Below are 24,162 nucleotides of genomic sequence, written 5' to 3' on the forward strand. Positions count from 1 at the left end.
GTGTGTGTGTGTGTGTATGAGCACGAGTGTGTGTGTGTGTATGAGCACGAGTGTGTGTGTGTGTGTATGAGCACGAGTGTGTGTGTGTGTGTATGAGCACGAGTGTGTGTGTGTGTGTATGAGCACGAGTGTGTGTGTGTATGAGCACGAGTGTGTGTGTGTATGAGCACGAGTGTGTGTGTGTATGAGCACGAGTGTGTGTGTGTATGAGCACGAGTGAGTGTGTGTATGCGCACGAGTGTGTGTGTGTATGAGCACGAGTGTGTGTGTGTGTGTGTATGAGCACGTGTGTGTGTGTGTGTGTATGAGCACGAGTGTGTGTGTGTGTATGAGCACGAGTGTGTGTGTGTGTGTATGAGCACGAGTGTGTGTGTGTGTGTATGAGCACGAGTGTGTGTGTGTGTGTATGAGCACGAGTGTGTGTGTGTGTGTATGAGCACGAGTGTGTGTGTGTATGAGCACGAGTGTGTGTGTGTATGAGCACGAGTGTGTGTGTGTATGAGCACGAGTGTGTGTGTGTATGAGCACGAGTGTGTGTGTGTATGAGCACATTTACGACATTTGGCAGACGCCCTCATCCAGAGAGATGTACAAAAGTGCTTAGTTTAAGTTTTTCAGGAAACACATGACATGTGTTTGTGTGTGCATGAGCATGAGTGTGTATTTTTCTGTTTGTGCAAAAGAGTGTGTGTATTTTTCTGTTTTTTTTTGTGAACGAGTGTGTGTGTACATTTCTGTTTGTGTATACACATTTGTGTGTGTGTAAATATTTTTGCTTGTGTTTACAAGTGTGCGTATTTCTGTTTGTGTATAAATAATTCTGTTTGTGTGTACGAGTGTGTGTGTGCATTTTTCTGTTTGCGTGTATGAGTGTATTTTTTTTCTGTTTTTTGTGAAGTGTGTGTGTGTGTGTGTGTACATTTCTGTTTGTCTGTGTATTTTTCTGTGTGTGTACGGTTGTGTGTGTACATGTTTATTTGTATGTAAGAGTGTACGTGTACATTTTTGTTTGTGCTTAAGAGCGTGTGTGCATTTTTCTGTGTGTGTGTGTACGTTTGTGTGTATATTGTTTGTTAGTGAGTACTCGTGTGTTACCTGTCCCAGCTCTTCATTCAGGTTGGATGTTCGAGCCATAGCTGGTGTGTTAGTAACTTCATACAGCATATCAGTGTCCTGAAATAAATCATGTCACACAATGAGGAGGTCCCCAACACACACACACACACCCCACCCACTGTACATTATATAACAAAAGTATGTGCTATGTATCTGAGTATTTATCATGATTACTGTAGTGGAGCAGTGACAGAAACAGTAACAGCACCACTGAAACTAAAGTGACTAGCTTACATCACAGAACTCTACAGAACCAACCTGCTCATGTCAGAAAAAACACACATTGTCAGGTCTAAAATTCTATTCTTCTAATTTGTGATTGACATAATGCCCTCTGGTGGCTCTTCCCCTTCTGCTACAACAATCCACACTTCATTTCTCAGTACTGAGTAGTATAACACACTCCAGGACACCAGCGCTGAATTCCACAGAGGAGACGGACAGCACTAAGGGCACGTGAAGTGCGTCAGCTGAGAGACTTTAAGCGTTCTGGGAAGGTTTAAAAAACAAAACACAGACGTGGCTCTGTGTGGCACTGCCCTAATCCAATTTAGTCAAGTGTAAGCGGGCTATTTTGATCACGATCCACTTTTAGTTTCACTCTGAGGCTTTGTTTTTAGAAATTTCCCTGGAGACTGGGAGATGTGTGGATCCGAAGCGTTAGATTTAACAAGAAGCACTGGTGCTGTAGCTCTTGACTGAAAACACTGCACTCTGTCCTGGAGTAGCGCTGTGTGCCTGATGCTGCACTGCAGTCTTCCACTGGCCGTAGTCCAGATGTTTCAAAGCTCACAGGATGTCCCAGTCCTCCTATGGCATTGCTCTTGGAAGGTCGCTTGAATCCAAAATTCTGGCAGATCTGACTTGAGCGTTAGAGTGTGAAAATCTAATTCAGGATTTTAGGGTTCGAGTCACTGTGAATATGTTTTTGTTAGATATTAGAAAGCAATAATGAATGAACACATCATATACTGTACGCATACATCAAATAGAACCAACAGTGCTGTCAGAGCTGTTAACCAATCAGATTTGAGAATCCACAGCACTGTGGTGTAACTGGTATTATTATGCTGACTGAATACTTGTGAAAAATGTGCTTAGTTACTGCTACATAATTCTAGTCAGCACCCTCATAGTAATGTTATGCTTCTTAGTCCTTGGAGACGTGTAAAAAGGAAGAAAAGAAAAAAAAGGAAAATGTTACCAGGTCACTAAGTCCACCGAGGATTTAAGATGCAGATTCACACTCCAGTTCTCTAATTACAGTCCTGTACAGACCTGACTTTACAGAGCCCTCTATAGTGTTGCTGAGCTCCGGACACATGAGTGATTGCACTGAGAGTGAGCCCAGTGTCTTATAGTCAGCGGAAAAGCTCACACGAGTAGTTCTAGCATGCCTTTTAAACAAAGTCGTGGTATCAAAGCATCAATGCGAATGATTATTTAAATAAAACCCACTCAGTGTCTCATGCTCACCCAGTTGATGAAGTAGGCCTGGATAAATTTGATCACCTCCAACGTCACGAGCAGACTAATGGGAATCAAGTTGTTGAAGAGGATGATGAAGGTGAGGAAGTTGAGACCAAAGTTCGCTGCACCGCCGTCTGACAGTCCGGAGAGTAAGAGAACAAGGAAAGGAAAAAGTACAGAAAGAAAAGAAAAAGGGGCAGTACAAAGAGACAGAGTCAGTTCAAATATACAGGACGTGTGCGTAGAAGGGAAAAGAAAAAAAAGAAAAGAAAAGAAAAACAACAATGCCAGAAGCTCACTCCCATCTAATGGGCATCGTTTCCACAACGTTACACGTGTACCACGGAACGTTGTCCAAACGTTGTGCCATTAGCTGAGAATTACCCCCTACCTCCCCTCCACACCTCTCCCACCAGCCTCCAACCAGAAGATTTACATCCCCATTCAACTAGCACCCAGTTAGCTGAGCTTCCGAACAAAGTTGGGTGCCGTCAAAGCAGCCGTCTTAGGAACGAGCACGACTCCAAGCAATGAGTTCCACACAAAGCACTAGGGTGACAGGACCGAGACTTCTCCCATCTCAAATCCCACTGTGAACAAAATGGAGACAAAACGAAGCTAAAGTGACACATGGTGCGTCACGGCTCACGCGTGAACTAACCGTGAGTTTAATAAGCATTACCTGTCCTGTATAAAACCCAATCCTGCTCTAGCAGAGCAGACAGGAGAGAGGAAAGTCCTTACCCAAGGGCACAAGAAAAAAAAAACATTTAGAACGACAATAAGCAAAAGGTGGCCAATGATGGAGACTACTGTTACGGAGGCAGAGTCTGAACACAGCGAGAGAGAGATGACTGATAAAGGGTCGAGGGCAACATGACCAGTTCGGATGATTTGATGCAAAGGAGAGGGACTCGGCCCAAAGCATACCCTGGACTAGGAGGGGGAGGGGGAGGGGGAGGAGTTTTAAAAAAAAAAAGAGAGAGAGAGAGAGCGAGCGCAGTATCATTTCTGATTGTTTATGTAGACTGGAGACATACGAATTAAGGATCAAACTAAACTGATTTAATAGGCATCAATTCTACAGAACGAATGTTAAATTATATCTAAATACATCATTTGCGTCACTTCTACACATTAGATGATCAACTAAAACAGAAGATGAACTATATGTGACAATTTTATTAAACCACATTTGTGTAGGCACTGGATGACAGAACTTTCACATCACACCATCCTGTACTCAGTCTCCGCTCCATACTATTCCACCACACGACATGCTCCGAGTACGAACATGCAGAGAACAGCAATGCGTCAATGCTACAACAAAGAGGTTCCGATTATTGGATTAAAGGCTGCGATTGACGATCCCCTGTGATGTGGGATAGCCATCTGCAGTAGGGTCGTTCCAGCTGTAACCAGCAGTGCACCGGCGGTTGCAGTGAGACATTAAAAGAGTGCACTGTGAGGGCAGCAATTCAGAAGACAAAAAAAGACCATGTTATTTTTACACTCTGTGCTTCACCGAAGAGGTGAGGAGGGGCATAAAGGGGGTCACTACAGGTGGTGTGAATGCATAAGAAGCAAAGGTTGTGAGTCTTCCAGGCTGTTGTGAATAAAGTATTGCAGGTCTCATGACAGAGCATGACCCAGGACAAACACACGTGAGGCTGATGGCAGAAAAATCACAGGGGGCAAATGTCAAATGAATAATTTATACAGGATGATAGCTACACTGCTGTTGTATGAGGTACGAGGGGAATCTACACATTCACTACACCTGCACTTACAGGTTATGAAGAATCTGGAAGTATATAGAGAATGAGCACTCTACTCCAACTCTACACTCCTCCGCCTCTACACTCCTCCAAATCTCCTCCAAATCTCCTCCACTACTCCTCCAAATCTACTCCACTACTCCGTCACTCCCACTCTACTCCAGTTCCTGTGCAGAAGGGTCAGTGGTGGCTCAAGCAGTTAAGAATCTGGGTTGTTGATTGGGGTATAAGCCCCAGCACTGCCAAGCTGCCACAGAATTTCACTCTGCTGTAATGTATGTGACAAATAAGACAGCTTCTTTTTCTTTTGTTTCCTACAGCAAGTTCACAATGCAAACCTAAATCATCATGTCTCCTTGTTTTCATAAGACAACTAGTGAAATTAAGTAAACGGCTCAATCGAATGCATCAATGTCATCGTTCGCTCTCTCTCTCTCTTTTTTTTTGGTTTACAAAAAAAAAAATTAAGACAAAATCCAGCATTCGACTGAGTCTCACTCCTTCAGAAAAATACAATCACTCAAGATGGTGGCCTAAATTATGACCTCACTGTTCCCTTAAACAATAGCTTTATGGTCTATGATGACGGTGTTATAATTCAGCCTGTTGAGCAGACGTCATAAAGCAATGCAGCAAAACTGAAAGGCAACTCTGTGCTCAAGAAGCGCACTCCGACTGCAGGGAACGGCAGAGGTCATAAAACAAGCCAGGATCGAACTGGACACAAACAACCTTTCTTATACAGGCTAAGAGAAACAAAGTGTGATGGCTTGTGGTGACGTGTTAATCAATTTGCAAGAGCCTTGGTCATAGAGTGCAGACTGCATAGATTCTCTCCATCGCTTGAATTTGAATCGTGTTCGACATCCTAATCTGAGCATGACTGCGTTAATACACGTGTCCTGAGGGTGTTTCTCTCAGGTCTGTCAGCAGCAGTGAAACAAAAGACAGTGAGACACACAGGAAAAAAAAAGAAGCAGCAGCAGCAGCGAGGGGTAAAAGAGGGTGAGGCATTTAGAAAAGGTCATCGCTTGTCCCTCAGGCATCTCTACTTAGCAGGGAATCCTGCATCATGACTAAAAGGTCTCTATATTAATGGAAGACCGAGCATGCGATGGGAGGCGGCTAGCTAAAGCTGGAAGCAGCTAAAGATGAATTCTAAAAAAAGTTTGACAATAATATCCGTTGACATGTCTACATTAAGCAAATACATTTTACTAAAACAACATGGAAATGTTTGCAATCTGATTATTTTTAAATATGCTTCATAAAGACTTCAAATGTCTTATGTTGTAATGATGTTTTTCTCCATAACTTATAAATGTGGAGGTAGACGTGGTGTCTGACTTTAAATTGCTTCTATAAATGCAATCTCAACTTGACTTCTGGTTGAGATTTGTACAAAAGAAAAACTTCAGAACTACGAAGAAGAAAACTGTCAAAATCTGCCTCCGAGCGTTTTTTCAGGCCGCCTCACATACGCTGTACCCGAATGAAAGAAGGAGGAGGGAGCGAAATCTTGTGGCTCGTTTATTATTAAAAGAAAGTGAAGAGGTGCTTTAGGCCAGGTACTTGCAAAGAGCTTAACGTGTCACCGGAATGAAGGTGGAAAGGGAAACATGGCTGAGATCAGGCACTAGGAAAGTCTATAGAGTCACATATCTGGAGGGGATAAACCTATCACTGGATCCCTGGTGTGTGCCGTCCTCTGCAATCACCCTCACAAAGTAGGGCAAGCGCATAACGGCCTGGGTTTGCTCAGCAAAGTCTGAGCCTCAGCTAGGGATTAGTAAGGAGGGCTGATTCACGCATGGCCAGGGCTTTTAAATGGTTGTTACCTGGAGCTGTTAAAGAAAAAATGACAACAACACAGAAAAAAAACAAACAAAAAAAAACAACAGAATGTTAGAAAGAAAACAAAGAAAAATGAAAAACATAAATAAATAAAAAATATTCAGCAGCGTTGTGATACTCAACCATTTCCACATCCCAAACACATGTGTATGCATGTCAACACTTTTAACTTACAGGGAAATACAAACAATTTCCCGTTTTGTTTTTTTTGTTTTGTTTTAAACGACAAATATTCACTTGCGTAGCAATGCATATTTGTTTATAAAAAAAGCAAACTCAAAGAAAGGCTGACACTAATGCAGGTAAATTAAAACAAATAAACAAAAACAACGACAATCAACAGATGTGTGAGCAGACAGACAGGAGGGCGGTACAGCATGAAGAGGATGATGAGCGGGACGCTTACAGTTGAGGTCCATGTACCAGGCTTCGTTGCCGTACTGGTACTTCCAGATGGTTTGTCCAATGGAGCAAACCAAAGAGATGGCCAACAAACAGCCAAACAGCACCAGGATCTGAAAGTTGGTGATGCGCTCCACGTTGGACAGCTTCAGAGGAGGTCGAGTGGAGTTCTGAAAGGAGTTTTGGTGTGATTAGTAACCGCAAATCATGACATGAATTAATTAGATTCAATAGAAAATGTTCTAAAAATAAAAAATACACTGAGGGACCACTTTTTCCGGAACACATGTACACCTGCTCTTTAGTAATTCATTTTTGAAATTATCCAATCATGAGGCAGAAGCACGGTGCATCAAATCGTGCAGAGAAAAGAGCAGCAGATGTTGTTCCTGTCACCTGGTTTGGTGTGTCTGTGTCCACTATAGCATCGGATTCCTGTTCACGGCCGTTAGGCGTGAAACCTACAGTGTATGCATTAAGATTCAGCATCCAGGATGCATTTCTGCTCTGCACGTTTGTACAGAGTAATTAGTCAGTGTGTTGTTTTATGTAGAACCATGGTCCTGGGGAAACATTTCATTTCACTGTGTACTTCGTCAGCTCTATATGGTTGAAATGACAATAAAAGCTTTTTTTTTTACTCTAGACTTCCTTCCAGTTCAGACATGCGTAAGAAATTACAGATGTATTACATGGATTTATTTTCTTACACCCGTCTGGCTGTTTCTCCAATTTGCCTCTGGAATCAACAGGCTGTTACCATTATTTGGCACACCGTTCTGTGTAAATTATTTCTAGAGATTGTTAAGCATAAAAAACACAAGAGATCAGCAGTCTCGTTTCGACAAGCATGTCAGTCAGCCTGGTTTCCTCTAATTAAAATGAATGCATCGGATGCATGTGACTGAATTAATGTCTGAAGTACCATTAACAGAATTTGGTTTCATGCAGTTCTCATGATTTAAGTGTCTATTTTCAACTTAATTCAATTTTCAATTCAGTTTCATTTGTATAGTGTGTTTAATAATTGATATGGTCTGAAAGTAGCTTGAACATTTTTATTGTTTCTATACTTCTGTAAAGATTAATATGAAGTGACTGTATATCTCTAATATCTATCCCTAATGAGCAAGCTGGAGGCGACTGTGGTGAGGAAAAACTCCGAGATGACATGAGGAAGAAACCTTGAGTGAAACCATCCTCGTTTAGGGTGACACTGGACAGTACTATAATAATGTATATATAAATAATGTCTTCTCTATAACAGTTTGTAGTTGAGTGGAATCGTGTAGCCAAGAGCTCTAGAGGAACTAACGGGGCAGCGCAATTTCCGAGTTCACCACAGACCCAACACTAATTCCTTCCTGCCGAAGTCTTCAAGAGATTGATAATGAAGATCCGAGCATAAAGCTGACTGATGCAGCTGTGGTACAAAGATGACGTGACGGTCTCTGGGCATCCCCAACCACAGCAGTATCATCTACGTCCACAGCAGTGAGAAGCTGAGAAGCGAACACACGACGCCGGTGTTTTGCAACGGACACATGATTGCTGTAGCACTATTCTACCAGAAATGTGTTAGCTGTTCAACATCCTCAGGTGTTTTTTACAATGTGATTGATTTATCTTAATACTACATGAATGGATCCCACTCACTCTATACAACTCAATACAGTATTCACTTGTAAATGAAGTTTAGTGTAAGCAATGATACCATGTTTTGTGGAAAACCATATTTAAGACCTCATCTTCCTTGTTTTCCTTCTCAGGGGAACTGATGATTGATGCAAATGTTAACTTGTTGATTAAATAACTGCATGCATGAGCAGGTACACACCGGGTTTCCTAAGAAAGTTGCCCGTGAGTGCACATTTCTATTCAAATTATAATTCTATTAAATTATGTCTGTCGTTCTGAGAAATGTTTTTGAAAGTGTTAGCGCTGTCTTCTAATATAAAAGAGAAATGTGTATATAATTAATATAGAGTGTTAATATGTGAACTGCTGTCATTATGTTCAGTTTTCAAAAGCATTTTCTGGCAAGTCGTCGTCCGAGTCTACCGCTGTGCAGAGCGTGAGGATTAATAAAGCGTGCACACTGCAAGCACACGGACTGACGCAGCAGGGCGTTTAACTCCATCGTACAGCAGCAGCATCTGCAGTCATCAGCCTCGACTGCCTCTGCAACAGAGTAATGCTGCACCATTTCAGCAAACTCTTCAGGTGCTTAAATGCTCCTTTAGGAAATCCTCTGTGGAGAAAGGGCTTAAATAAACCATCTTTCAAGATGAGAGACAAGAAGAAAAAGCTCACCTGCATGAGCTTGGTGTCGTGTCCTGTGTAGACCACAATGCCGTGCACCCACTGTGTGTTTCTGAGCTGTGCTCCTCTCAGGAGGATCTGATCCGGACCCAGTGGCACTGTGCTGGATTAAGAAACACATCGTCACGCCGACTTAACAAAACATTTCAGCGTTACAGGAAGTCACTAGGACTGACACTATAGAATCGAGATCTGGTTCAGAATTGTCCAGGTGATTTAACACTACTAGGAACAAAAAACAAGTTTAGCGCACAGTAATGCAACATATACTGAAATATGTTGTCTTACAATGTCTGCATAAATAAAGCAAGCTGTGGTACCACTGCGGTTCCAAGGAACGCTTAGTTCAAATTACAGCTTGAACAGTAAGAGATCAATTAAACAAAAACAAAATGAAACAAAGCTTTTATATAATAAACAGTTTATTTGCAGAGATCATCTTCAGTCATCTAGAACACAATGTCTAAAAATAACTTCACATGCAGAGGACTACGTCTCTAATAAATCTGACCATCGGTATTTCACATACTCTTCCATCACTAATGTATCTCACCTGTGTCCATCAAGACGGATGTTTCCTACAAACTCGTACAGGTGCCTGTTGGGGCTCTCGCACTCCATACGTCCAGAAAAACGCATCAGGCTGTCAATGTCCTTTATCTCAGAAGTGACCTGAAGGCCCTAAGGACGATTCAACATGATACAATAGCACAATAAGCTCTTCTACAGATCAATTCATATAGAGGTTTCTACAGTTATGTACAATAGCTGGTATTCAATCCTACACACACGCACAGTCTAATTTATTCTAAATGACTGATCACTGCTTATTCATGCAATTATCCAATCCAGTGGCATCAGTAGAATTTAGAAAACTATACAGCTAAAATGTTCAAGAGCTGTGGGTGCCAGAAGGGCTGATAGACTGTTTTTGGTGCAAAAAACAAAGAAAAAATAATATCCAGGAAAAAAAAAGACAAAGTCAGAGAAGAATTTCCAGACTGCTTAATTTTTACAGGAAGGCTCAAACAACCACTCTTTACAGCAGTGCTGTGCAGAAAAGCATCTCAGAAAACGCATCATGTGAAGAGTATGAAAATAAAACTTCTATTGTGCGAGAGAAAGTTGAGGCGAACGTGTTCGAGCAGAAGGTGGCCACATTAAGCTCCTCTCCAGTCAGATCAGGACAATCTGCTTACAATCTTTCTACAGATATTACTGGACAGGTTACGATTGGATGGTTCACTCACCATCCTGCTTCAACTGATACTGTCAGGTCGACACAGGCTCTATCTCCATATTGACTTTTTTCTCCCGAAAGTTTACTTAATTTATTTCATTTGTGATTACTGACCCAAAATCATCAACTGTATACTGTATAAAACACAGCTTGAAAAAAAAAACCACTCATGTCAAGAGCATTCTTAGTGCAGTTAAGTTTGTGTGTGTGTGTGTGTGTGTGTGTGTGTGTGTGTGTGAGTGAGTGAATGAGTTAAGCGCTCTGTGGAATTTTATAAATATTGGTTATGGGGAGAACTGAAGTAGGTGTTGGGGCCACCACCACTGATTGCCCACCTATTATTTGTACCAGCCCACCCTAATATAAGTGGCTGTGGCCTGGTTAATGTGTTTTTATCATTACATGATTCACTATAATTAAAATGCATGTGCTTATTCCAAGATAAACAGATGAGTTATAGCAAAGAATCATAGCATGATTCTATACATAGACCGCTTGCATAATAAGTTCAATTGCTCATTATATTTAAAAGAAAGCCTTATATCATTTTGACAGCAGAAATGTTTCATTCATTTTCTCTAGAACCAATAAACACAAAGAACAAGACACTTGTCTAATTTTAAAAGCAACAACACTCACTTGTCTGATTTTAAGATTTGTTTCTCCATCCAGGTTTGAGGTTTCGATATAACACATTCCTTGAGGTTCACTAAAATGCAGTAAAAAGTACGATTAAAAAGGAAACTTCAATTATCATCATTATAACCAACCTGTTTCTAACTGTTTCTAATCAGTCTATAAACACTGCAAAAATGTAAACAGTTTTAAGGTGGACAAGCAGAAGTCATATATTAAGCAATAACTAAAGTCACACAGATGTTACACAGTGAATATCTGGACACTGCTATGATTATTTAAGTAACGATGTGAACTGGCGAAGCAGCTAAATACAAGACTATAACCGAAGAGGTCAGCTGTGTAGGGTACAGTATAAAGCTCTTGTTGTTCTTGATCTCCCCAAACCAAACATTCCTGCAGCTACAACACGTCTAAAGTCAATTCACCTCTATGTGTTCACAATGACGTCACACAATGCCGCATGCTGACGTCTTTGTTCGGTATTCTTCAAGTCTTGTATTGAGCTGTTCTCTAGATTAGTTACACAATCATGCAACAAAGGAGAATGCAGCATAGTGACCCAGCACACAGATGGAAGGCTAACAGTGAATGTAAAAGCCTAAACAAGGAAGACACTATACTCAAAATTCGTTTCTCCTTCATAAGACAAAAGAAAACAAAATCTTAATGTATATATAATATTCAAATGTCGTTAAACACCCAGCTCATGCATATTGCTTTTATATATTATCCAGTTATATCTTTCGGCTACACTCTTAATACTGTAAAATGCATCGACTGTGTCTGAATAGTAGATCTCCTGTGATGTGTTCCTGTTTTTTCTATTCAATTCATCCACAGATCACAGGCGGTGTGCGTTAGACAGAACACTGTGCATTTAGCACCGCGACAGCATGCAGCCATACACTCAATTCGCGCATGCGCTATTTCCAGCCATTCAAAGATTTTTCTCAAGGCGTTTCACTAAAGCGCACTGCACACATCACAAATGTGTGTATTAGTTTGCGTGTTTGCGTGTACATACAACATCCATAATGATACCAGTCGGATATCGTGCTCGTTTAATACCACGTGATCGTGAACGGACGAAAATATTCAGACAAGCTAAAGCAGATTTGGTCTATAATATCCTGCAATACAAGCAACCTTGTATAACAAAATAAACACACACATTTTCAGTTTTCTAAAGTGGAACAATTCCCACACTTGCAAACTTGTGTTAAAACTTCCACACGATCGCTTTTCATGGAAAGAGAGCTAAATAATATGATTTCTGACGTCACTGACTCATTATTAATAGGTACTTTACTCATTTATTCATTCTCATAAATTACTCATACAAAAACATTCGGTACTTGTGCATTAAAACGGTATCGATGCATCACTAATTACAAATCGGACTTTTCTCCAAAATAAAATATCGGGTCTAGGTTTTATTGACAAGCGATTGTTCCAGTAAGCAACGCAGAGAATTTTTCTTCTTCTGCCCAATAGAAGTGAGTGATGATTCTTGTAACCTGACTCGAAGCTAAAGCAGCTGATATCAGATCAGTGTACAATCACAGGTAGCGCATGGCCGAAAAAGAAGCAAAAGTCAAACCAGCAGCATCCCTTCACCAGAGCACTGCTAAACCCAGTCCCCCACTCCCCGACTCCCCCGCAGCGCTCATGCAGCCCGTCGCTGTTCCTGACCTGGATGACAGAATGATGAGGTCAGCTGGAAGGTGGTCTCCGTTGGAGGCTCGTACTACCTCCCCTACCGCCACCTTAAATTACCCAGCAGCCCCAGCAGGAAGGATGTGTTGGAGGGGGGGTAGGTTGGAAGTGATGGTGATGGTAATGAAAAGATTGAGGGAGGGAAAGAGTTCAGAGAGCCACAAAAAGGGAAGAGAGACAAAGACAGACAAATTTTAATTTGTACAGAGGAAGGAAACACAACGTCTACTGTAGCTCCATGTTTCGTTCTCAAAAGCCATTTCAAAAATGCCAACCCAATAAATAACATGCTGTCTCTGGACTGGGGAAAAGCTGTTATACAGCTTGCGAGCTAAACAAAATAAATCATTGACAGACCATAAATCTGCCTTAATGCTAGCACGAATGAAGACTTGTCCTGATTTAGAGGAGGTTGACAGATGGATTTTGAGAAAGAAAAGGAAAAATCGCAAACGTAGACATGTCCTGAGAATGTTGCTTAGTGGCAGGACACCTTGTGAAGGAAGTGCGGCTTTGAGCGGTGTGGTCAGGACGTGATCTCGTCACCAACCAGACGCTGCACAACGAGGTTCTAAACCTATATTCAGTTATATTAATCCAATACTGGTAGGCACTGATTAGAGCACGCCTCACTTCCTTTTGCAGGGCGTTTGAACATGATAGATGAACAGGTAACATTTCTGCTTATACCAATGTCTACCTGGAGGACAGCAGTATAGTGTCTGCAGGAACGTAATCTTTGCCATTTACTTTAACTATATCCCCCACCACTACCTGTAAGAAACACACTAGTTATTAACACACATGTTTATGTTCAAGCATCAGGTGTATGGTGTGTGTGTGTGTGTGTGTGTGTCTTCAGGATTTTTAAGCCAGCTAGGTGGGTTGACGTGCACAGAAAATTACTTGAAGAGGTTTAGGATAAAGAAACATGTTTCTATGTCTGAGTAAACATGTCTAATCGTCTCATTTAACAAGGCTGCTGGGAAAAAAGAGAGAGAGGGGAAAAAAACAACACACTTATTAGCAGGTTCTACATCCAACAGACAGCAAGTTTGATATGCCTACTGTGTGCTTCCTGGTTTCTGTTATGTTACAGAGAACAGGAAGCATACACATCACTTCTTCTCCCCATCAATGATTACAGGTTTTTGTTAAACACTTTCTTTGAACATTTATTATTAGGCTTAGTTTATGTGAATCTTTTCCCATACAAGTCCCTGTGAATAAGCTATTGCTATAGCAAAGATAATGAACTAAATCCAAGGCATCCATCGTTAAATAACAGTGTTTCACATACACACCACAGTAATGATTAGTTTCCTATAAAGGTCAGGTCGTAGTTTATTCCTAATATACATAATTAGATGTAAATTTGAAAGGACATTGGTTATGTCGTATAGTTCTACAACATAACAGGCATGAGAGGATGTTCTTCCAGAAATGCTGCTAAGGTTTTCCCTAAAGTGAAAACAAAGCCTCAGTTGATAATAAATAACTACAAATTATTACCGCAGGAAAAATTAGTCCCATCTCTGGAAAAAAAGGGGAGCTGTATAGATTTAAAATAATGTATACTGACAGCTATATATTTAATTGGCTTTAAGTAAACAGCATTGCACTATTCTCAGTGTAGGGGAATGTATTAAAAAAAGACTGTCCGTGGTGAACGCACAGAAACTACAAATAAAGTAGGTTACCATTAGACCTCTGAACTGCTAGCATTGCTGACAGGACGTTTGCACACAATGACAGTGTCATCTGAAACTAATAATAACTGCAGCAGTCCCCTCTTTGTAAAGCGGATTATTTCTTTTGTGTTTCTACACTCAACATACTAATTAAGTTTCCCTTCATGAGTGCACACCAAACACCACAATATCACTAGGGTCCTGTGACCTGTGTAAAGGTATATCACTAGGGTCCTTCCCAGGACAAACAGAAAGAAGGGACAAAAAAAAAAGAAAGAAGAAAATCCTTCCACGTCTCGTACACTCCATGCCCTCTCTCTTTCTCCAGCTCTCTTCTTCCTCTATAAATTCCGAGACATGTCTCTGTTTATTCATGATGGACACCAGTTTTTGAGATGCGGTACCTTCTCCCAGTGAACAATCTCCCAGGCTCCATTTCTCAGCACTGACAATGAAATGCAAATGAGAGAGGGAGAGAGAGAGAGAGAGAGAGAGAGAGAGAGAGAGAGAGAGAGAGAGAGATTGATTTATTTTATCCTATGACATCATTACTTAAGTCACAGTAATCAGAAAGACATTAATATACACCGTCTTACCTTGTGTCTCCTTCTTGTTTACAACACTGTCTGCTTTGTGACGTTTCTGTAAATGAGATTTTTCAAAATAAAAACCCACAGTGAGGTGTAGTATGACTAGTTGTATAAAAAGTAATGAGAGAAGCTCTTTGGAGATGCCTTGCTCACAGGGTTATATTATTGTGCTTCTCAGATTAGCCGGTGGCCTCAAACTGCCTCTCCTTGGATCTTCCTCTTTATTCATCCATTCACTCGGTTTGTACAATACAATCATTTCATCATCCTAAGTGATATTACACAGTCACAATGTTTAGTAATGCTGACTCAGAGTGCTGTAAAATGGCCATGGATCTTTTCTAGCTTTCTTCAGAAATGAATGAAATTCAGTTGATGACTAAGGAGAAGTGTGATGAAGCACAGCTCTTTACAACACCCAGTATGGAGCTTACATTATGTACAGTCTTCTGAATTAGGGAGAAAGCAAAGCTGAGAGGATGGAGGAGAAATTTCTGCTCCCTCTCATTCCACCCTGAGAGCTTTTTAATTACCACAGGTTGCCATGGGAGCATCTTTATCCTCTCCCCCTCTCCCCATCTTCCCTCTCTTCCCAACCCTCTTTCCCTCTCCCCCAAATCTCCCTCTCCCCTCATCTCACACGCTCCATTTCTCAATCTCCCCAACACTCTTTTATTCCTTTCCATTCCCTCTTCTCTCATTCTTTCCATCTCCATCTCTTTCCCTCTCTCTCCCCCATCTCTCTCCTCCTCACTCTCTTCCTCACCCATCTCCCCCCGACCTCTCCCTCTCTCGCACTTATTCTGGCTTGTATTGAACCCTAGCCCCCCGCCTGCTATTGCAGAGTTTAATGAATATTCTGAATCACATGGCTGCTCCACTCACTGCACAAGGAAAGTTAGCCCCCCCAACATTCCCCCCATACACACACAGCCCATTCATCTTCTTCCAGACACTACTGCAGAGCTAGAAACTCTCTCTCCCTCTCCCGCTGCAAACGTTCTTCCTTCCTTCCTTCCTTCCTTCCATTCTCCTGCAATGTGCACATCTCTCTCTCACACACACAGGGTGTCTGTCTCTCTGTGTCTGTCTCTCTATGTCTGACAGTCTCTTTAGCTCTCTCTTCCTCTCTTTAAGACTGTCCATCTCTCTGTATCGGATTGTTTTATCTCTGTCTGTCTGTCTCTGTGTAATCTGTCTAACTGCTTTAGTCTCTCTCCATATCTCTCTTTTTCTATCTAAAAAAGGGCAAGAGAGAAAGATAGAGATAGGAAGAGCAAGAGAATCTAAGCAGGCCATTTCACCACTACATTACTATGATACATTGCAGCAGTGTGTGTGTGTGTGTGTGTGTGTGTGTGTGTGTGTGTGTGTGTGTGTGTGTGTGTGTGTGTGTAAAATCGCCCAAGGGCCTGTGAGCCCTGTCTTTAAGAGGCACAGACAGGCTAGATTATGACCAAGCACTCCAGATCCACTTTCATTCTGAAATATTTTTCATATTTTAGCAAGTAGATGGGAAATTAATCACATGACATCAGCACAGATGATATTAATGTCCTAATAAATTATGTCTTTGAGAAACATTAATAAGGGAATATGAGAGGGATTTTCCCTAAAGCTCATCACACTGTCTATGAGAAGAGGCTAAAATGCTGTGCTGTTCAGTCTGCCTGTAGGATCTGGTGTGGAGCGATCATCATGGGACTGCTCAGATGGATCCATACCAGAAGTGTAGATACCCGGATTCTGAGTCACAGTGATGATGTGGACTGTTTGGAATTTGTTGGAATTTCACACTGAATGAAGAACTGACCTAAGGCATGACCAAGCCCAATCAAAAGCTTTTCTCTCAATGGCTAAAAAATGGAATTTGCTTTTGTTTTGTTGTGTCCATATTCAGCATTGAATTTCTTCGTCATGTCACACTCAACAGTGATGTTTAATGGCTCATATGAAAAACTGCACATTGTGCCTGCTTTCCTAAGCATTTCTGTTTTTTTATCTAGCCTACAAGCGACAATATGTTCATAGAAAAGCTTAAACGTTTAATTTTTACCCAAATCTTGAACGTAAATGATATCAAACCCATTTCTGCTCTCTGAGACAGCAAGTTAGCCTTCATACACATCTCAAACTAGAAGTATTTTACTGAAATACACTTAATTCTGTGTAAAACTTTACAACAGTGAGAAAAACACACATCTTGCACTGAAAGCCAACTGAGTACTAACTTCAGATAAAATAATTCATGTCTTTGTACTGATTGCAAACGTCCGATGAGTAAATTTACATTCTAAAAGGTACAAATGAGCAGCAGTGAACTGGGAAGAATTAACTGGTTAAACAAGAGCACTGAAGCCATTACCATCACACCGACACACATACAGCAGATATCATGCATACACATTAATGAAGCAGAATGAAAAGCAGCGAGCGTCTCACCAGATCCTCGATCACCTCCTTCACTGCTGCTACCACCAAGATGAAAAGCAATGGCACCAGCGTGGTCCAACGTCCGGTCGGAGAAACATCCGGTATTTGCTGAAACACACAAAAGCATATGCACTAATGTTCACAGAGGACATGAAAAGTTTTCACAAAATCACACATCTGTCTCTGTAACCTGTGTGAATTTCTCCTATCCAGTGACTCTGGGACTTTCCTTCATCATCTGCTCCTCTCTAGCATCTAGGTGGAAAAACATGCTTCTCCTTGAATTCTGTGTGTGTGTGTGTGTGTGTGTGTGTGTGTGCGCGCGCGCACATGTAATTTGTCGACAGAAGGTGAGAATAGTGACCCGAGAGCAGGCGGTTAAGCATTAAGCTGACAGGCTGGAGGAGTGATGAGTGAGCACGAGTCAGCAACTTAGCACACGTAGCATCAGTCTTCTGTTGCAGATAAGAACCCCGACAGACACCGTCACACATGCACACCGAAACCGACACCAAACGACACCAACTGGAACCGACACACGCTCACACACCGACACTTTCTACTTGCCTGGTTGTCTTACTAATAAATTTATGACTTGTCTACCCTTAATGTGTGTTATGTTAAGGTCTTTTTGTATAACACACTCCTATATTTTCACTGCTGAACATATTAGCATCATTTGCAACCAAGACAAAAAAAACATTACAGCATGTGGAACTTGTGATCTACGGAACCCTTAAATGTATTTATGAAATCCAACTGCTGTTGATCCATCTGAGATCTCAGTTAAACACCAGAACCATAATGGCTAATATAATGTAGTCTATATAATATAATTTATTCTTTTCTGTAGAATTTCAAGTGATAAATTATGTTGCAGTACACAGCCATTGTGCACCCTGAAAGAGACAGAAGAGAATCTTGCCCTGTATTCACAGCTCAAAAACATCATGGTCAAAGGATCAAAGAGACAAAAGGCAGGTTCCCTGTGAGCCTTTGTTTAAAACTTGGGCTTAATGTGTTTAGCTGCCCTGTGATGACGTACTCCCTGTGCTCTTTATAGCGGCTCAGCTGAGTGTTCAAGGTCGCCTCATTGACAGCTGAGAGAACAGACATACCAACCACCTGTGCTTTAAAATCCTCTCACTTTCTCTCCCTTTTCCTATCTCCCTGCTCCTCCCTTCATCTCTCCCCTATCTCCTCTCTCCTATCTCCCGTATCTCCTCTCTCCTCTCTCCCATCTCCATCTCTCCCATCTCCATCTCTTCATCTCTCCTCTCTATCCCCATCTTTTTTTGCTCCTCTTATCCTCTCTCCTTCCTTCCCTCACTTCTCTCCTCTCTTCATTTCTCCGCTCTCCTCTCTTCCTCACTCCTAACTCCTCCTTTCTTCTTCTCTCCCCATCTACTTTCCCCCCTCTCTCCCAGCACCCGCTCCCTCTCTCCTCAAGCCACCAAATCTCAACCCAACTTAAGCCTTATGAGAGAATTTGGAGCACCATGACAGACAGTGCTATCCACCATCAGCAGCAGTGGCATCATGGGAATATCTTTAAAAAGTACAATGTTCATCCCTACAGCACAGTCCCAGACACTATACCAAGAAGAACTGTTCTGGTGGCTCAGGGTAGTCCAACAACTTAAGACACTTAATGGAGCGTTTTTTCCCTTTAATTTGTCCGATTTAATCAGAGGAAACGGTGATCAGCAGGACGTCTGCTGGGTTCATCCAAAGTTCAGCTACAACAGATTTATAGAGTGGATCTAAAGCCTCTGTCAGGAGCAAGGTGAGGCAAAAATAGATGATTATCTAACGTAATGATGTAATGCTAGATTCTGCCGAGGTGGGTTTTACCTGCAGCAGGGCGATGAACAGGAAGAAGGAGTTTGCAGCTCTTCTGAATTGTGAGTAGAGAAACCGTGGCAGGAAAGTGAGCACGTTGTACTTCGCCGTGCTGGAGAAGGAAACAGAGTAAGCGGAGTCAGATTACAGAAGGAGACACTGCAAGCAAAGTTAGCAACAACAAAACCCCCTTCTCTACTGAACCATGGCACTATGACTAAACTATTGTATTATTTAATACACTACAGTCAAAAGTTTCATGAGACCAAAACACAAGCATCAGCATTTTTAGGTTTGCAAGAAAGTAATGTTGCATATTATAGTAATATAGCATTCTGGAGTGTTTCTTTCAAGGCTCCAAATACTAAAATACTAAGGAGAAAAACAAGAAGTTACAATGGAGATTGTCCTACATATCCTGAAAATGTGTAGGATGCTCTTACAAAAGAGTTCATGTCATTTATTATGTTGCCCAGCCCTGCCAGACTACAGAGCAAAATCCACCCAATCTCCACTAACAATCATATTTACCCGCAACAAACAACTACAACTCTGGTCAGGACACAGATGTATGCAGAATCAACAGACAGGAAAGGAAACACAGGCAGGGTGTGTGGAGTAAATAAGTCCGTGCCTGATCAGGGTTGGACCAGCACCAAATGAGAGAGAGAGAGAGAGAGAGAAAGAGAGAGAGAGAGAGAGAGGGCGGTCATGCTGGATGGAGTTTGGCACAGACTCGATCAGGCTCTTGTGTGATTTATGCCCACATTAGGGAGTGGGCAGGCAGTGCAGTGCATTATGGGGTGATGTATATAAACCCTGTATAGACGGGGTTTACACAACTGCTCACTGCCACCCAGTCATCTTTATCATCTCATATATTCACCATCATCAGCCTCATTGGTGCTCTGCTGTGTCCACATCAATGCTGACCATAAAAGATCATCTTTATCAGTTACACTCGAGAGGTGAATTATAGCTGCTATGGATTTATCACAGGTCATTTTCCTGCACATTACAAACTGCATCTTTAATTTTTTAAAGATTAACTACACACAATGGCCACTTTATTAGGAATAAGTGTACAGCAGGTCATGTACAAGGAGATGAGCAGGTTTAAAAATCTCAGACTTCTGAAAAGTCACACAAAACTAAGCATTCTGAGAGTTTCAGAACACACATCAGAACTTAAGGTGGATGAGCTAGAAGAGCAGCACAGGATCAGGAATCTGAAGCTTTGTCCAACCTTCAGCTGTTCAGATTCAGTCACGTTTTCCCCCATTCTCATGTTTGATGTGATCATGAACTGAACTTTTAACCTGTATCTGTGTGATTTGATGCATGGCTTTGCTGTGTGATTGGATAACTGCATAAAGAAGTACAGAATAAAGTAGATGGTGGGTGTTTATTCACATTAAAAGCAAATCCTGCATAGGAGGCTGAAGGATATGAAAGAGATTCCAAGGAACTGTATAGTTTAGTACTTTTTGCTATTTAGAGTGTAGGATGTAAGGTATGAGAACATTTTGACTAAGAGACTTTACATAAGCAGGTTTAAATGCGTTGCATAAGCCTTTACACACTACAGCAGGTCTGAGGTTTATTTAGCACAAGATCCATTTATTGCCTCAAGATAAGAGACAACATCTGTGTGAAATGAACGTTAATTCCGACCACGGAAGATTTGCAATAGTTGCACTCAGTAATATCAACAAAATTATAGCAGATCTGATTGAGGGGAAAAAAACAACAGCAGGTTAGCAGCAGCTTCTAAACAGCAAATTGATGAATCCTGTGTACCGTTATACATTTATGGCACATCCCCTTATTTAGCAAAGCTGAGTGCTCAAAATTGTTGCACGTACAGTAACAGCGTAATTGAGCCGCGGTTAGGGAGAAACTATCAATTCTAACTCTCAATCAAGGTTTCCCCACTAAGAGCGATAACGTCCTTAGAGGTTTGTGTTTTAGAAAAACATGATTCAAGGTGATTCAGCCACAGAAAGAGAATGAGAGATTTAGTACACAAAATCACTCTTTACAAGCATGGTAAGCAGAAAAGCATCTCAGAATGCACGTCAAACCTTGATTCGTACCACAATGGACCAATATATATATTTGAAGCTACAGGTGACTTTTTTTTAAATCTTCAACTGTCCTGTTTCGGTCACATTCGTAATGTAAAAATGGTTTTGAACCTCTTGATGTGCATCAGCATGATTTAATACACGATATAAAAAGCCGTTAAAAATATTAAGGAAATGTTGCTTTTCTAAGACATACTGTACTTTTTGTGTCAGACACTCCTAACTATGAGATATTCAGGACTGAGTGAAATGTGATAGTACCCCCTCTTATTGTATGGGCTCCATGGATTCAGCTTTCAGAGATCGCTATCAGACAAAAGCAAGCAACAGCCAATTAGCAGCACAACGTGAGATGGAAAGTTCTGGCAAGAGCTCGGCTTACTCTGATCTTTCTCCTTTTTCTGGCTGTTCTCAGAACAGGCACTTTACTCAGAACACTTACGGCTGTGAGCTAACACGACTACAGGGCCACATCCAGCACTTTGTGCTAGTGCTGGGACGTTCGGTACGTCCCTCCCGCTCTCTCTTTCCAATTTCATCCATCTTTCTGTCTCTCATGTACAACAAATCTTTTTTCCTTTGCTGAAAATGAGTCTCTAGGCACCACCAAAACCCCACATAGTGCCTGCTTTCATGCAGTGTTTCTCATTTCCTACTCCACACCTGACCAAAACTCCAACACCGATCTGTTGTGTGATCTTGTACTGTATATTGTTGTTCCTGTAGTGTCTTTGAGAGCGACTAAAGCAGAACTCAGAACAGACACACCCAAAGCAGTTCTGTGCTCATGTTACTGAAGTTAAAGAGAAACAGCCTGTGTACGGTCAAGAGTTCATGACCAGAGGGAACAGACACAAAGCTGAATGTGTTCACAGAAAATCCTCTGATGCTGAAACCTAAAAATTCACAGTCACATCATTAGAGAAGAGTAAGATAAAGTGTATAGGCGAGTTGGGAACTGACATATCCGAAAACACCTGGGTTAAACCTGTTGACAATAAATAGGATCAATCTGATTCAGATGAAGGTTTTCTACCACATCCAAATATAGATATAACCTATATATATATATATATATATATATATATATATATATATATAAATAAATCAATAGATGAAACCCGTGATCGTTGGAATTCATCTAAAGCAGATTTAACCCACGTGTTCTGGTCATATTCTAATCTGAGACAATTTTAAACTCGCCATTTAAATTGAGACTTCACCCTAACCCAATAATGGCTTTGTTTGTGGTCACAAGTGACGATGTTCACAGATCTAAAAATAAAGAGTACATCCTGTCTTTTGCAACATTAATAGGTAGGAGGAGAATTCATTTGGAGTGGAAATTACCAAATTCATCTAAACTGTCATCATGGCTTAATGAAGTTTCTGAAATATGAATACTTTCTCGGAGGATCACCCAAAACCATTTTACAAGACATGGAACCCTTTAATAGTGTATATATAGAAGAAGGTACCTCTTCCTCTGTGATAGCTCAACATCATTTTATTTTTACAGATTTTTATGAATTTTATTTATTCATTTGTTCCCAAATAAAATTTATTTATTTACTTACTTAGCTTTCTTTCACCGTGTTTGATAGGTGGGAAGTGAATAAGGAATGTGGATCAAAAGGAAAAAGCACAGGTTGCGATAACCTGCCTGACGGAAAATGTCCTTTTAAGTGCTGTTTACAATCTATTAGCAGATCTTCTAACCTTTGTGCATGTGACATAGGAGCTCATAGAAGAGTGATCTTTTCATGCCCAGATAAAACAGGAAATAAGACTGTCAATATATGAAGTTGGAATAATTTCCATATTAGAATCCCCGCCAACCTTCCATCTTCCCGGGTTGTGGGGAATCTTCACTTTCTATGAAATTAATGGAGAATATTTCCCATCTACTGAACAGTTTTAAACTTCTAACTGGCCTTGAAGTGAAAACAGTAATCACTTAAAATAAATAAATAGCCACAGAGCCAGAGAAACAATAGTACCAATTTCAATGTGATTTGAACAAAAATTTTATTAGTCAATTCTTAGACATGGTACTGAGTTAGTTCAGAAGCTTTTCACCCGGTGTAACATTTTGTACAGTAGCAGGATTATAATGTGTTTGTTTCCTCCTCAGTAACCCCCTCTCTCTAACCATACCAGTGTGACCCAAAATTTTTTTCTAAAGAAACTTAAATATGAAACAAAGGTGGAAGAATTTCCATTATTAGCCCATCTTTGTTAGAACCGCATCTTATTCTGTCTCTCAGTAAAAGTGCCGGTCTCCTGTGTGTAGCCTCACCAGTTCCAGTTTGTTTTCACACTTGCATGTAAAACATGAGAGGACTCGTATAGAGTGCGAGTGTTGTTACAGAGTGGTATGACTTAACTAGCTTAATCGCTGGTCAATTTTCGGCCAGAGGGGTGGATTAGTTACAAGTGCTGCATTATTTAATGGAGAGAAAGCTGTGGCCTGTTGGTGCTTACACACATTCGCTTCTCAGGTCTCAAGTGCACACAGAATACAGGTCGAGGAAGAACCTTCAGAGTGGGTGTATGAAGGTTCTTTACATACCGTGTACCAAGTGAGTGCACACTTGTGTGTTTGGTGTGTGTGTGTGTGTGTGCTGATTGTAATGTTACTCCACACACTTCCATGGTAGTGTGAAGTGCTGTGGTCAGCACTCTGACGCTGAAGGTGGCATTTGGCCTGGTCACTCCGCCAGGGACCCCCGAGTGCCCCTCCAGCATGCAGTAACATTCCAACAAGATCCAGCCTGACAAGCTGCCGTCTGAATGCTGTATACAAACGCACACGCTAACACTACCCTAGTCTCAGTATGAGACGCTGGCTGAACGTCTGGTGCAGACAGCAAACAAAATTGAAAATCTTCAGAAGTTTCAGTCATCATCTGATTAGTTAGATTCTACAGCTGGGCTATTCAGTTGGTGGCCCGCGAGCCGTATCTGCGCCAGAAGGGTATT

The 24,162-nt window shown here is 41.2% G+C and overlaps 1 protein-coding gene across 8 annotated transcripts in view; it reads right to left on the reverse strand.

Annotated features, from left to right (window-relative positions):
• Positions 1-24,162, reverse strand: part of atp8a1 (ATPase phospholipid transporting 8A1) — a 116,633-nt gene that overhangs the window by 70,101 nt on the left and 22,370 nt on the right. For 3 of the 8 annotated variants that reach the window (XM_027135303.2, XM_027135305.2, XM_027135299.2), the window contains exons 3-14: positions 19,106-19,205; positions 17,261-17,359; positions 14,825-14,870; positions 14,633-14,673; positions 12,514-12,587; positions 10,822-10,891; positions 9,496-9,623; positions 8,934-9,045; positions 6,625-6,790; positions 6,203-6,208; positions 2,593-2,720; positions 1,096-1,173 (exon numbers count right to left, since the gene is read on the reverse strand). In XM_027135303.2, coding sequence (XP_026991104.2) covers positions 1,096-1,173; positions 2,593-2,720; positions 6,203-6,208; positions 6,625-6,790; positions 8,934-9,045; positions 9,496-9,623; positions 10,822-10,891; positions 12,514-12,587; positions 14,633-14,673; positions 14,825-14,870; positions 17,261-17,359; positions 19,106-19,205 — 1,048 coding nt within the window. Of the gene's footprint in view, positions 1-1,095; positions 1,174-2,592; positions 2,721-6,202; positions 6,209-6,624; positions 6,791-8,933; positions 9,046-9,495; positions 9,624-10,821; positions 10,892-12,513; positions 12,588-13,237; positions 13,312-14,632; positions 14,674-14,824; positions 14,871-17,260; positions 17,360-19,105; positions 19,206-24,162 lie in introns of those variants that run through there. The other 5 variants (XM_027135304.2, XM_027135302.2, XM_027135300.2 and 2 more) reach the window with 4 other exon arrangements.

Source organism: Tachysurus fulvidraco, chromosome 17 (assembly GCF_022655615.1).
Source record: "Tachysurus fulvidraco isolate hzauxx_2018 chromosome 17, HZAU_PFXX_2.0, whole genome shotgun sequence".
NCBI classification, from domain to species: domain Eukaryota; kingdom Metazoa; phylum Chordata; class Actinopteri; order Siluriformes; family Bagridae; genus Tachysurus; species Tachysurus fulvidraco.